This window comes from Chlamydotis macqueenii, chromosome 17 (genome assembly GCF_036417535.1).
Source record: "Chlamydotis macqueenii isolate bChlMac1 chromosome 17, bChlMac1.mat, whole genome shotgun sequence".
Lineage (NCBI taxonomy): Eukaryota > Metazoa > Chordata > Aves > Otidiformes > Otididae > Chlamydotis > Chlamydotis macqueenii.
The window spans coordinates 14,614,949-14,629,526 of record NC_141572.1 but is presented as its reverse complement, the minus strand read 5'-3'; the positions used below and the strand labels follow the sequence as shown (position 1 = coordinate 14,629,526).

The 14,578-nt window shown below is 53.5% G+C and overlaps 2 protein-coding genes across 2 annotated transcripts; one reads left to right on the top strand and one right to left on the bottom strand.

Annotated features, from left to right (window-relative positions):
• Positions 1-97: 97 nt before the first annotated feature.
• LOC147598651 (coiled-coil domain-containing protein 157-like) lies at positions 98-546 on the bottom strand. Its single transcript, XM_086761562.1, has one exon. The coding sequence runs from the start codon at positions 347-349 to the stop codon at positions 98-100; it is 252 nt and encodes an 83-aa protein (XP_086617688.1). The 5' UTR covers positions 350-546.
• A 250-nt stretch (positions 547-796) lies between these two features.
• SF3A1 (splicing factor 3a subunit 1) lies at positions 797-12,707 on the top strand. Its single transcript, XM_086761094.1, has 15 exons — positions 797-1,001; positions 1,983-2,095; positions 3,537-3,741; positions 4,502-4,759; positions 5,202-5,276; positions 5,645-5,795; positions 6,222-6,415; positions 7,045-7,162; positions 7,270-7,455; positions 7,713-7,834; positions 8,009-8,251; positions 8,898-9,108; positions 9,893-10,047; positions 10,867-11,262; positions 12,196-12,707. Exons 1-14 carry the CDS (start codon positions 936-938, stop codon positions 11,188-11,190), a joined length of 2,421 nt encoding a protein of 806 aa, XP_086617220.1. The 5' UTR covers positions 797-935; the 3' UTR covers positions 11,191-11,262; positions 12,196-12,707.
• The last annotated feature ends 1,871 nt before the right edge of the window (positions 12,708-14,578 follow it).

Sequence of the window (14,578 nt, the reverse complement as noted above, 5' to 3'; positions counted from 1 at the left end):
CGGGCTGGACACACAACCATTCCCTTCTCTCCGGGGGAAGGAGCCGCTCTGCCAGCCAAGTTTTTTTAAAAGGGGGTTTGGGGCCAGCTTTGCCCTCTCACCTGTCTACCACCAGCTCCAGCAGCACCACGTGGGAGTGCTGGGTGAATTCGGGGTTGTCCTTGGCGTAGCTGTACCGCTCCAGCAGCGCCGCCAGGTCCAGCTCGCAGGACACTTTATCGGGAAACTTCCAGGAGGGGAAACGCACGGCTCCGGCCCGCGACGAGACGTCGGCGATGGCTGCCTGCAGGTCCCTCAGGTCGGCCCGCAGGCTCTCCATGCAGCCGGGGTGGCCCAGCAGGTGCGCCATGCCCTGGGGTGGCCCGCACCGGGCCCGTGGGCGATGGGGTGTTCTGGATGGCTGCGGCCCGCTCCGGCCTGCTGCGGCCTGCAGCGGGCCCACCAGGCCTGGGACAGCCCCAGCGGGGACAGGCGGCTGGAGCGGGCCCAGCGCGGTGGCCTCCGGGGCTGGGGGACCCCGGGGGTCCCGCGTTGAGGGGCCGCGGGGCCGGGGGACACGGATCCGCCCGCTCGATGCCGCCTGTTGCTATGGCAACAGCGCAGACCACGCCCCCGAGAGACCACGCCCCCCCGCGCCGCAATGGTACGCTCCTCCTACTCCCCGCCCTTGAGGCGCTAATGGCACTTCCCACTGCGCATGCGCTCTGCGCCATCCTCCGATTCCCCGCCCCCCCCCCCGCTGGCGGACAGTAGGAGGCAATCTGCGCGCGCGCCCGCTGGCGGCGCCGCCGTCACTTCCGGCGCGCGTGCGCACGGGGTTGCGTGCGGCCGCCATTTCGCCGCCGTCGCCGTCCGTTCCCTCCGGTTCTCGCCTCTTGCGGCCCGGGAGCGGCTCCGGCGGGGAAGCGCTCCCCGCCGCCCCGAGGGAGAGCACCATGCCGGCGGGACCCGTGCAAGCCATGCCCCCGGCGCAGCCGGCGCCCCCCGCGGAGAGCAAACCGGTGCGGGCGGGGGGGGGCGGGAGGCCGCGGGGCGGGGCGGCCCTGGGCGCGGGGCTCGCTGGGGCTGATTTGTCCCTGGCTCCTTGCGCTGGCCCGTCGCTTTTGTGGGGTTTTTTTTGGGGGGAGGGCCGCAGTTCGCTCCCGCCGATCCCCGCAGGCGTCGCCCGCAGCTCCCCGGTCACCCGCAGGCAGCGTGCGGCGGGGCGGGCGGCGGCTGAGCTCCGGCCTAGGGCTGAGCCCCCTCAGCGGAGCGGCACAGGGCTGGCGTTGTGGTGGGCGCGGAGGTTTGCCGTGAGCTGTGGGGGCAGCCCCGCCGCCGGCAGTGCGTGAAAGGGTCAGACGCTCCCGTCCCAGTGTGCGTGAGGGAGCGCGCAGGCCCGCGTTTCGCAGTGCCCTCCCCGGCTCTGTTCTGTCTCGGCCTCCGCGGGAGCCTCTTCCCGAAATGGGAAGCAGCCATCCCTTCCCCAGCTGTTCCAAGGAATTTCACACGCCGGCGCCTGCGCGGCCGTGCCGCAGGCCAGCGTGGGGAGCTGGGCTGACGGGGTGATTTGGTGTGGCCAGCGCGGTTATTCTGCAGCTGGAAAATCGTCAGTCCCAACAAACACCGAAGGACTTCCACGTTTGTACGCTAGCGAGGCAACTCAGCGTCGCAGTTAAATGGAAACCTCTCTCTCTCAAGTGTGGGGTTGCCTTATCCTTCAGCTCCTTGAGATGTTGTTTGGAGGGAGTGGGAGTGAAAACTAAAATATTTGTGGTGCCTTTCTCTTAACGCACTTTGTTAAGGTTGTATTTGACTTGATAATGTTTTGCCGTGGATTTAGCCAAGCTTTGCTGGTATTTTAAAATTTCCCTGCCTGCCCTTGTTAAGATTACAAACGTTTCCCATAGACCTGTTCTCTTTCGTGTGGTTGTCGCTGCGAGGCAGCAGTACAGAGGACTATAACAAAAAGATCTGTGTGTGTATATACGTTTTTATTGCAGCCAGAAGAGGAGCCAAAGGAGGAAGCGACACCAGCCAAGCCTGTGGTGGGAATTATTTATCCTCCTCCGGAGGTCAGGAATATTGTCGACAAGACCGCCAGCTTTGTAGCCAGGTAAATTGTGTCTGGTGTCATCTTGTGTTTCCTGGGATTTTCACGCCGTTCCGCTTCCGGGCTGATGTCTGCGCAGCTCCAGAAGCTGAAGCAGGTCGCGGATCGTGACCTGCATGAAGCATTTTAAGGACTGAGACACTTAAGCGGTGTAAGACGTGCTTTGCTAGGAAAACGGCGATAGTAAATAAAGTTCTCGGCGAAATCCGTAGCAGGTGCGGCAATAACCAGCTAACAGTTGTTGTTCTGAGTGACCTGAGGGGAAAGAAAATTCCGAGGAGAAAGGGCGCCTCGTTACCGGTGCTGCATGCATGATGAAGCCAAGAGGAGTCACGGCCGTGTTTTACGGCACGTAGCAGATTGCAGGCGATGAACTCCCCAGTGGAAGGGCGCTCGCGTGCTTGTGGAGCGCTGAGGTTGGGCCCATCCCCGCTGGCGTACAGCTTGGTAAGCTGTGCCGCCTCATCTGGGCCTCGGTCACCCCTCCCCTGATGGCCAGAGTAGTCTGGTCCTCTCTTAGGATAGATGAGCTGCCCGTGAGGTGTACGGGATTTTATTTTCCCCCCTCTTAACTGTAGCGGATCGATCAGTGCAAGCATAGATGTCAACTTTAGGGGAGGAGTCTAACAGCTGAATAAATTTTACTCTTTTGGGCTTCTTCCGTTTGCCGTTCTGCAAGTGCCAGCTGTTAGCGCTAGCTAGGCCATCTTCCTCTGTTGTTTTTGTTAGTGCTTCCGTGTTCCTGGCTCTCCTGCCTCTACCCGGGGTCTCGGGGGACCCGATCTCGGTCTTGCTGCGGTGTCCGAGGAGCACAGGAGGTGAATGCCCCTCCTCAGCCGGCCGTGCCGCCCTCCTGGCATCCAGACAGGCCGAAGGCTGCGTGCTTTCGCCTCGCCGGGACGGGATGGTTGTCGCTGTGGGTGGAAGACAATTAGTACATGCTGATGTAGCCAAAGACACTGATTGTGTAACTGATCTCTAAAGTGCTGCCAAGGAGCGCTGGCTTCCTTTGAGGATAGGGAGGGGACTGTGTTTATCCTTTGGTATTGTGGAGCCCTCCTTCTTTGGAAGAGGCGTAGTGGCTAAAGAAGGCCTGGATCTGTCCAGAGAACGTGAAGAGAAACGTGGTACGGCAGCTGGTAACTTCCTCGGACTACCCTGGCGTAAATGGCGTTGCCCAAACTAAAACTTAGGCCTCTCCTAAAGGCAGCACTGCAGCGTGGTCAGTCTGCGCAGGCTGCTGATTAGGACAGGTGCCTTTAACTGGTGTGTGTGCAGCTGGCTGCTAGGTTGGATACGAGTTCTTTAGCGGTAAACTCCTTCCTTGTAGGAGAGAAAATTGTCATCTGAGGGGCTGATACGTCACCACCTCTTGCTGTGAAAGAAACAGTTGACACTTGAGTTGACGCCTGTTTATCTAAGCAATTTATCTCTTCCTCCCCAGGAATGGTCCAGAATTTGAAGCTCGAATTCGTCAGAATGAAATAAATAACCCTAAGTTCAATTTCTTGAATCCCAACGATCCTTACCATGCGTACTACCGGCACAAGGTCAGCGAGTTCAAGGAGGGTAAAGCACAGGAGCCCTCAGCTGCTATTCCCAAGGTCATGCAACAGCAGCAGAGCGCGCAGCAGCAGCTTCCGCAGAAGGTGAGTGTGCCGCTTCGCTCTGGTCGAGAGCTTGGCTTCTAGCTGGTTATGTCACAGCCTGGTGTTACGCAGCAGGTCTGAAAGACCTGGAAAATGAAGGAGTTACTTGTACGTTTGCAAAAAAGACGGCACCGGGAGGCTTGGAGTTCAGTGTCTGGGATTAGTTCTGCTGCAGATGCGCGTGCCCCACTTGCTGGTAACTCAAAGCTATGTGGGAAACTCAAAGTTACAATGTTCTACGTGGTCTGTTTTAGTGAGGTTTAGTTGTGCATTGACTTAGCAATCGCTCGGGCTGCGTGAGTTCAGGACTCCTTCCACAGGCAAGTCCTTTAGAAGTCTTTCGAGTTCAGTTTGGGCTTGTTGCACACACTGTTTTGTAGAAACACTTCCTTTTTTTCTGCCAGAAGGATCAGCTTCCCCTTAAAACGTGGAGTACAGAGTTTTGCTGGTCTTGTTTAGCCGTGCCTGTGTACACCCTGGGTGGAGAAAGGGCGCTGACCGCGTCTGGGTCTCTTGCATGCTCTGCACAGCCAGCAGTCACCGTCCTGGAGGATTATCACGAAGTCCTGCTCGTTTCCAGTTTTGCTAGCTGTTGGAGCAGATACATCCCGTGGTACCAATTTTTCTCATCCTTGCAGCCACCAGGATATCTAGACTGATGTTGCTTTCCCGCAACAGCTGAAGGAAGAATGGGCTCTCCCAAGTGTTCAGTAAGCATTTCTTTCTGCAGTCACTCAGCCGTCTCTGTTCTGCTCTGCAGGTGCAGGCCCAGGTGATCCAGGAGACAGTCGTTCCGAAAGAGCCACCCCCGGAGTTCGAGTTCATTGCGGATCCTCCCTCAATCTCGGCCTTTGACTTGGACGTGGTGAAGCTCACGGCGCAGTTCGTGGCTCGCAACGGGCGGCAGTTCTTAACTCAGCTGATGCAGAAGGAGCAGAGGAACTATCAGTTCGACTTCCTTCGCCCCCAGCACAGTCTCTTTAACTACTTCACTAAGCTGGTTGAGCAGTACACAAAGGTACTTTTGGCAGTTTCTCCTGTCAAATCGATTCCTTCGGCAGCAGCATGGATTTTTGATGCCTGCTGAAGCCCTGCGAAACATCCAGCCTGGAAATACGTGCAGCTCTAGGAGTCTGTTCTTTAAATCTTTAAGTAGAGCGGATGCCTTGTGCGTTGTTGGCAACGTGCAGCACTGAACACAGTGGGCTGTTGCTGAATATATCAGACACTGCTGTAGTACAAGTAAAAGTTGGGGGTTTTTAAATATGGAGGGTGGTTAGAAGGCCAAGAGTGCACGTTTTTAAGTGCGAGTATGAACAATAAGTAATAAGAGGGTTGCAACAGAAGAAATGGAACGTATCAGGGGTCAGCTGATGTTTTTGGCAGCGTGTAGAGAGAAGAATTGCTTTTACGGAGACTTTAGGGAAAAGTCCTCAACTGTCGCGCAAAATGTGTTTCAGATCCTGATCCCGCCGAAAGGCTTGCTCCTCAAGCTCAAGAAGGAGGCTGAAAATCCCAAGGAAGTCCTAGATCAGGTATTGCATGAAAAATTTGCAAAATTGCTGAAGCGTTTCAGTTATGTGTTGAATTTTTTTCTCTTTGCACGTGTCTGACTTATTGGCGGCAAATACAAATATACAGAGAATAAAATGGATGTGTCCCCTGTAGTTGCTTGGAGACTGGGCACCCAGGCTTGCCTTTAAACGGCTCCTGTTGCCTCAATAGGCAAACCTCTTAATTTCTAAACAAAATACAAATATTTATTGGTTGTGCCAGGCCTCTGAAGTCTTGGTTGTGTAACTGCCCTGGAAGGACTGGTAGCACAAACCTTGGATGCTGTAGAGATGACTGTGATGTGTTTCTTGCCTGACATTTGGTTCTTCCTTTACATCTCGTTGGGCAGGTGTATTACAGAGTGGAGTGGGCAAAGTTCCAGGAGCGAGAGAGAAAGAAGGAAGAGGAGGAGAAGGAAAAGGAGCGTGTTGCTTACGCCCAGATTGATTGGCATGACTTTGTGGTCGTGGAAACAGTTGACTTTCAGCCCAACGAGCAAGGTACTGAAGTTAAGCGTTTCTAACCTCTGTGCAACTCCGCTCCCTTTGGGTGCGGGCTATGTCCTGAAATGCCCTTTTTAGACAGATGTTGGGTTTTACAGCTGCGTGTCCTCCAAGGGTAACAGGGACAGTGTGTGGGGCTGGTGGTTTTCTGGAGGTGGTAACGTTCTCTCTACGTGAAGTCCAGGACTGCCCTGGTGTCAGCTTTCCCGCTTCCACCGGGGCAGCAGAACTGACCGCGCTTTCCAGTGGTGCTGGTCTGTATAGACTCCATCCGTTCCCTTCTGCGTACCTTGGCTCCCAGGAGATATTGGTGGCACTGCATTGAAAAGGAACTGCTTTTCGTTCAAGAAACTGATATTTCTATCCATGCATTGAGCAACGAAATGGGACAGAGAAACAGGAGCTCTGTTTTCTGCATTGCAGGGAATTTCCCTCCTCCCACCACTCCAGAAGAGCTGGGAGCTCGAATCCTGATCCAGGAGCGTTATGAGAAGTTTGGGGAAAGCGAGGAGGTGGAGATGGAGGTGGAGTCAGACGAGGAAGATGAAAAGCAAGAGAAACCAGATGAGCCCCCAGCCCAGCTGGATCAAGACACACAAGTGCAGGATATGGATGAGGTAACTAGCCGCTGGAATCGGTGTTACTTTTGTTCAGGGAGGTCTGTGTGGTTTTTGACGCCCTTCGTTGGTGTCACTGTAAGTTCCTCAGTTTCTTGAGGAAATGAGATTTCCTTCTGATGGAATTTCGAAACAACCTGTTCCTGCTGGAATGCTGGAATATGATATTTTAAATGTTATCCATGACAATACAATTTCCAAGAGAGAAATCCAGTAATTTTGTCACCTAATGACGTGGATTTTCTTTTTCTGTGATCGAGCCTCTTGGGCTTTCTTCTGCACCGAGTCTGGAACTCTGAAAGCTGACTCGTTTTAGACTCTTCCTCTACCCGCTGTCTGTAAGCTGCTGTTGTGGTAACAAGGAACAAGTGTGTGGTTGACCGTAAGCACTCGCTTGCTGTGCTGTGCTAATGTGGAAGCTGAGGAGTACTTGCTTCCTTTTCTGAATCGTGGTTATCCAGAGGAACTGCTGTAACGTAGGTGTCCAGAGGCTCTGTTGCTTTGAAGCTGCATAATCAGTTCTTCCAGCGCTGCGTAGGATTTTTTTATGCCTTTCTCAAATTTTGTTTGTTAATCTCTGACTACAGGAACTTGATTATGATATTATTTTTTTTTTTCCCCTAAATAAGGGCTCAGATGATGAAGATGAAGGTCAGAAGGTTCCTCCTCCTCCAGAAACCCCGATGCCACCACCTCTTCCTCCCACACCAGACCAGGTCATTGTGCGGAAGGATTATGATCCCAAAGGTAAATCAGGCTGATGAAAAAAACTTTTTCTTCTGAATAATCACAAAAGCACTTGTTTCTAGGCTGCATCCTCTGATGTGTTTTTAACAGTGGTTTTGTTTTTCCAGCCTCAAAACCATTGCCACCCGCCCCAGCTCCAGATGAGTATCTTGTTTCTCCCATCACCGGAGAGAAGATTCCTGCCAGTAAAATGCAAGAACACATGCGAATCGGTCTCCTGGATCCTCGCTGGTTGGAGCAGCGTGATCGATCCATCCGTGAAAAGCAGAGTGATGATGAAGTCTATGCCCCAGGTCAGCCCCAGCGTCTAACACTGCTTCCAAAACAGAGTTCCTAGAGGAGTTCTGTGAACTCTTAGCGCACCCCCTCGCTCTCTCCAGCTCCCACTGATAAGGACCATCTTAAATGTAACTTTCTGTGTCTTGTCTCTTTCCAAGAGTTGCAGTCTCTTTCTAAGAAGAGCAGTCACTTTAAAGATCATTAAAAGAGGCTTGATCATGTTTGACTTGGAATATATCACTTGAGTTAGAATTCCTCTTATTGCCTGCAGGTCTGGATATCGAAAGCAGCTTGAAGCAGCTGGCAGAGCGCCGTACCGATATCTTCGGTGTAGAAGAGACTGCCATTGGTAAAAAGATTGGTGAAGAAGAAATCCAGAAGCCAGAGGAAAAGGTAGAGTGGAAACCGTGGGATTTTTTACCAGATTCCTGTACTATTATGAATGCTCAGCGAGGCAGGAGCCTTTTGAACTTTGTTCTTGCTGTAAAGCTGCTCTCTTGATTTGTTTGCAGCTCACATTGCAGTCTGGATGGGCTGGAGTCATTCTGATGTATTTTTTCCTCTCAGGTGACCTGGGATGGCCACTCGGGCAGCATGGCCCGCACACAGCAGGCTGCTCAGGCCAATATTACTCTCCAAGAGCAAATTGAAGCTATCCATAAGGCCAAGGGACTGGTGCCGGAAGATGACAGCAAGGAGAAGATCGGTCCCAGCAAACCCAATGAAATACCCCAGCCGCCTCCTCCTTCATCGGCATCAAATCCCCCAGCTAGCGCGCAGCCTATCACCTCCGTGCCTCGTCCTCCCACAGTGAGTGTTTGGGCTTCCAAAAGCAAGTGGTTGTGGCCGTAGTTAATTAGAAGGGAGTCCTGACGAGGGTCAAGGGTTGTCACAGCAGGGCGCTGGCTTAGAAATGGGTTTGGAGTGGAGTTCATGTTTCCAAATAATTTAAACCATCAGAGGAACCCTGTTGAACTTGCTTAAAATGGAAAATAAGACTAAGGTGGAGCTTGTCTTCCTTAGAGGTACCAAAAAGGCTTGGTCAGCTGGGCAGAGCGAGAACCCGGGCAGTGAGATCTTGGAGGAAGGGAGTATGGCTAACAAAGGAATGGGCAGGGGCCTTTTTCTTACGTGTAAAAAGGTGTGATGCAGAACAGAAGTGGCTGCAGGTAAGAGATGTTCACAGATGGCTCACCTGCCCAGCGTTCCTGCCCCAAGGGTTCTGCTACGTGACTGAAATAGCTCCTTTAAGATTTCTGGGTGGCTCATGAACCAATTAATCTGTTAATGAGGCTTCTGTGCCCGGTCACCAACAGCTTGGGCTGTCGATACGGTGGGCCCGCTAAGGTTCCCAGCAAGTCTTTGGCCGGCAGAAATCCGTGGTGTGTTTCCCTGGTTATTTTAATCGGGATTGTGAGCAGCGCTGAGCGTTTCTCCATGTACCTTCTCTCTCCAGATGCCCCCTCCCGTTCGCGCCGCTGTTGTTTCTGCTGTTCCGGTCATGCCTCGTCCGCCCATGACTTCCGTGGTCCGTTTGCCTCCAGGATCCGTCATAGCTGCGCCCATGCCACCCATAATCCATACCCCGCGCATCAACGTTGTTCCCATGCCGCCCTCCGCTCCTCCCATCATGAGCCCCCGCCCGCCTCCCATGATAGTACCAACAGGTGGGTAACTTAGTGCTTTCCGGTTAATTATCAGCTGATTCCTGTCTAATGGGACTTCAATTTCAATTCTTTTTTCCTTTTCTATGTCTGAAAACGGTGCGTAATTGAGACTGCAGACCCTAAGTCCCGCCATTAAGAATTTTGGGGTGTTTGATACGACTTACCTCCTGCAGCATGAAGTGCAGAATGAGAGTTCAGTCTCACTGGTGGGACATTTTATGTCTGTGTCCCTGGGAGCCTGCCCGGGTGAGGGTTAACATTCCACGCTGCTTTCCAAAAGGAACCGGAGTAAAGAGGAACCTGCAGTGCCTCGCTGGGTGTTGCAGCTTGTTACAGAAGTTGCTGCTGCGGGAGGAAAAGCTGTTGTCTGGCCCCTTTCCTCGTAGCAGCTTCAGAGCATTAGGTGCTTTTAAGTTGAAAAGCACAATGTGAAAACAATTCCTCCTTTTATCTTCCTTTTTTCTTATTTTCTTTTTTTTCTTTTTAAATCGAGGTGCTGGCACTGCTGCATGCCAAACTGGGAGCGTTTTCGTTTTTGCAAGATCTGCAGGAAGCTTTTTATGCTGCTTGTTGCCTTTTCCTGGACTGTTTCCCAATATAAAAGATCTCCTAACGTTTGAAGTTTGCGTGTTACTGTTGGTTGTGTTAACTTCCTCTATGTGTTCTGGCATTTATTTTCAGCCTTTACTGCTCTGCTAAAAGGGTTTTTGTGGGAGGGATTGTCTGCTGTGTACTCAGTGGATGACTGCAGGTTGTATTATGTCCCCCCGCCATCCCGTTTCAGCGTTTGTTCCTGCGCCTCCCGTGGCTCCGGTGCCTTCCCCAGCGCCGATGCCCCCCGTTCACCCGCCGCCGCCGATGGAGGATGAGCCAGTCTCAAAGAAACTGAAGAGCGAAGATAGCCTGATTCCCGAGGAGGAGTTTCTGCGCCGCAACAAGGTACGTGCGCGGGCTGGCCGCTTGCTGGGAAGCGCCGGAGTCCTTCCGCTGCTGGGCTGTTCAGCCTCCTCTGCCCAAAGCGGGTGTAAAGCCAGCTCACTGCACAGAGGGCAGTGACTTTCTGAGATGGCTCCTTCCTGCTGCTGTTCCCGAGCATGCGGAACTGCGTTGCGTTTTACTGGAAGAGCGGTGCAGCGCTGCACGCCCGAGGGCAGTAGGAGAGTACTCTTCTGTAATTAAGGGCAGCGAGAGGTAGGTTTGTGGTAGTGTAAAGAAGAACTAATGCTGCTAATAAGCTTTTAAGCAGGGGACTGCTAAGCTGGAGGTGCAGGGAGATTTACTCTCTGTGTCAGTGTGATAGCGTGGTAATGTGGTATGTTCCGTAACAGCAAGGACTAAACGTGAGGGCTGAATTCCTTCCCGAGGAGTGCCGTCGTCCTGGGTTGAGTTTTAAGTTTTTTGAGAAGGGTATATGCTTTCCCTGGCCACCTGCACACAGAAGCTGTCTCCTGTTTAGTGCTTCGTACGTTCACTCTGTAATGCTGTGAGTGTGTGTGGTGCATGGTGAATGGCACACAAAAGCAGAGATTAATGAGAGAAACCCAAGTAAGTGTTTTGTTTTGGTAGCAGTGAAATAACTTTCTCAGTATTCAGGCAAATACATTTCCATGTGTTTACTGAGAAGCTGAGATATGTGGCTAGTTTTGGGAAATAAATAACTTGTCTGCTGCTGTGTCTCTATAAATAATTTGTCTGCTGCTCTTTTATCATGGTTCTGAGCCTCCCTGCCTGTAAGGACCTTATCTTTGTTTCCTCTAGGGTCCGGTCACGGTCAAGGTCCAGGTTCCCAACATGCAGGACAAGACGGAATGGAAACTGAACGGCCAAGTGCTGGTGTTCACCCTGCCGCTGTCAGACCAGGCACGTAGCTTATTAACCCGGCCTCGGCCCCCTCGTGTTTTGCTGCCGGGTTTCTTCGCTGTGAGGATAGCGGTCGGCCTGCGTGGCAGGAGCTGTAAAACTCTGGTTGTTCCCCACGCTGCGGCCTCATGCTCAGCAGGGCTGTGTGGCTGGGGGAGCAGTGGTGCCCATCTGTACAGCGGGGGAAAAAAAAGCCTGAGCAAGCTCTTTGGTTCTCCCTAGGTGTCCGTTATAAAGGTTAAGATCCACGAGGCCACAGGGATGCCAGCTGGGAAACAGAAGCTGCAGTACGAGGTGGGTAGAAGCGCTCTTTGTTACTTCAGTGCTTTCTCACAGACAAACTGACTTTTTGCAAGAAAAAGTTGTGATGTACCTACTGAGATACTGGGGAAAGCAGCGGGAATGTTTTCCCTGTGAGAACCGCATGCTGTTACAGCAGGACAGGCCTTTAATGGCTGGCTCAGTGGGTCTTCGGGTTCTCACTGCCCCAGAGGAGTCCTTGAAAGCGCGCTGGCGTTCTCTGAAATCAGCATATTCCTTTATTGGGAGTTTTTGACATTTAAACGCAGCAGTCTGCTCCCACTGATCTGTCACGTGCGCTCTGGAAGGTGGGCGAGACTGCCTTGAGACACTGGCAGCTCTGACAAGACTTCCTCCAGAACGCGGAAGGGAAGGGATCTCTCTCTCTTCCCCTCGAGACCGGCGCTGTTCGAAGGGCACCGTTCCTTTTTAATAACTTGTTCCCAGTCGTGCGTGTGCACAGGCACAACCTGCTGCCTGAGCGGTGGACTTTGTGCTCTTGCCTCCTTGGGAGTTCAGCTGTGGGCAGATCTGTGTTAATCCTTAGCGAGAAAGGAAGCTTAACTCTTAAGGAAAATGAAGAGGGGGTGGAGTGGAGCCTAAGTAACTTCACTTGCGGTGACTGTGTTTGTGTTTGAGGTGTATAGCGTTTCTGTGACATCATAGCGATTCTATGATATCATCTGTACCCTTGCGTCATTCCCAGCGTACCCACCTCCTGCAGCGCCTGTCTTTCTGAGACGCTGGGTTTTCTCCAGGGTGTTTCAAAGCCTGCAGCCTCCTGTCATCACCCCGTTCTGAGAGCAGGGCCAGGAGGGCTTCGTCTCCGTGGGGTTCTGTTGGAAGGGAGCGCTGAGGTTTCTGCTCTGACGGTTCGTTGTGGGTTTTTTTTTAATTTTTTTTTTTTTTCTTTACTCCTCCCCTCAGGGCATCTTCATCAAGGATTCCAACTCCCTGGCTTATTACAACATGACAAGCGGCTCGCTGATTCACCTGGCGCTCAAAGAGAGAGGAGGCAGAAAGAAATAGGAGCGGAGGAGCCCAGGGACGTAACGCGGCTGCGTTGCCACTTGTGTAACCCCAACCCTTTGAGTCCCCCAGCCTTTCGGGGCTCCTGCGACTCCTCCAGTTTGAAAAGAGAGGCTGTGAACCCTGTGTTTGGGCAGCTGACGAGAGAGAGGGAGCCGACAGAGCCCCGAAAGTTGTGTAAATGTAGCGACCCCGTACGTAACCGCAGCAGTCCGTTAGTGATCGGTGCTTCGCTCGCATGCTGCCCCTCTGCTGAATTCCCTGGTGAAGCGGCATTGGGGTCACGCCCAGCTTAGGCTAGATCCATCTTTGCAGGATTTACGCTGACTAGGAACATCATCTGTCTGCCTGCAGTGCTTGCTGCTTCATTTAACCTTTTCCTAATTAAAACCTTCTTCCTTCCCAGCGTACATATTAAGCCCCTCGTTCTTTCTCTGTCTCCGATCTGCAAGCGCCTCTCACGCTGACCCTGACCGTGGCGATCTCCTCTCCCTCATCGGGAGCGTACACGGCCGTTCCCTGCGATAAGGGGATCCGTGCTTGCGTGCGCTGGACAGCTTCGCGCTGCTTCTGTACAGCCTGTGATTTGTTTTAATAAACGCGCGTCCCGCTGCGGGGTTCCATAGGCTGCAGGTTTCCTTCCTTGGGGTTCGGGTTTTTTAGGTGATGTACAGTCAGAGCACTCGGGTGGGTTGGGGGGAAAGACATTGGGGTTCTGTAACGAAGCATTTTACTGTAGGAAATCCTTTTCTTTTGTAGGAGAGGCTGCAAGAAAAGGGTTTTCTAGGTTATTCCTGAGCCTTCAGTGAGAGCTGCGCTGCAGCTTGGTACAAACACCACGCAGAGCAGAGTTAATCTGCAGCCAGATAATCGGGTGCCAAGGAAGAGGCGGCTGTCTGTCGCTGCCCCCGTGTGATTTGGGTACTTCTGCCCTTCTTTGGGGATAATTTGGGATTTTTTTTTTTTATTTTTAGCGGTGGTCAGGGATTACAGGAACATCCTGTTTACCTTGCTTTGCGCTTTGGGGGGAGAGAGATTGAGCAGGAGGGAAGAGCCAGCATCCTCCTGCCTCCATCCCGCTCCCCGCCAGGGCAAGAGGAAGCCCGGCTGCTGCGGGGAAGGTGCCTGGCGCTGGCCCAGCCCAGGTGGCCGGCAGTCCCGGGCCCATGGCGGCCAGCTGCTGTCTTTGATGGATGCCTGCGTGTCCGTGAGCGCTGCCACGCTTATTCACACCGAGGCGGGACGCTGAATTTGGAGCGGCTGGGGAGGTGTGGGCAGGGTGTTAGGGTGCTCCTGCACGGCAGGAAGGCCTGATGGTTACTGCCCTTTTGCTTTTAAAAACAAGAAATAGGTACAATCTCTGAGAAAACAACTGGGCAGCGAGTGGTGTGTTTTCCTAAGCTGATTTAAAAAAAAAAAAGAAAAAACCTGCCAAGAAAGCTCTGAAATGGAGAAGTCATGTTTTTACATCCGGTGTGGGGCCCGAATGTGATGGGGCTGTGCTTGACGTCACCCAGCTTTTCTTCCCCAGCCCTGCTCGGTGGGGTGAACGGCCGCGCGCCCAGGGGCTCCCCAGTCGGCCGCGCGTCTCCTCGCTGTCCCTGGCTGCGCGGGTGCTGGGGTGACATTTCCAGCCGAGCCCCAGTTACCAGCTCCCAACCCAGCACTCCAGCAGGGACACTTCCCGCTGGAAACAGCTTTGTGTGGAGCCTTGCCGGCCCGTTTCTGTCTAAATATCGCCGATGAATGTCGTAACGCTCTGCCTGTGTCTATCCAGAACGAAACAACCCTTACGGGAGCCTTGCGCTTCGGCGGGGAGCGCCCGCGGGGCTTGGGCTGCCAGGAAAACAATCTGGGAGGAGGTTGGGTCGTTGCGGAGTTCGCTGAGCTGTGTTCCCCCCGTCCTTTGGTGATGTACCGGGCACCTTCCCTGCGCTGAGGGGGGGCTCTGCTGTGACAAAACCCCCCGTCTTTGCTGCTCAGGGGAGAAAACGGCTCTACCGAGTGTCCGGAGGCAGGATGAGCCCGGTGCCTTCCCTCCCTGGGGCTCTGCTCCCAGAAGGCTTCGCCCGCCGCAGGTCCCAACAGATCCCAGACCTGGTGCCGTCACCTGCCCGCTTACGGATCCTGTTGTGCTTTATTTTCCAGAGCTTTTGGAAAAGCCAGTTCTGCCTGCCCGGGCTGGAGGTGACGAGGGCGTTGGTGGCAGGGGGACGGCGGGGCGCAGTGGGGGGGCTCTGGCTGCGGGATTCGTGAGGCCGGGGCGGGTGTGGGGTGTTTA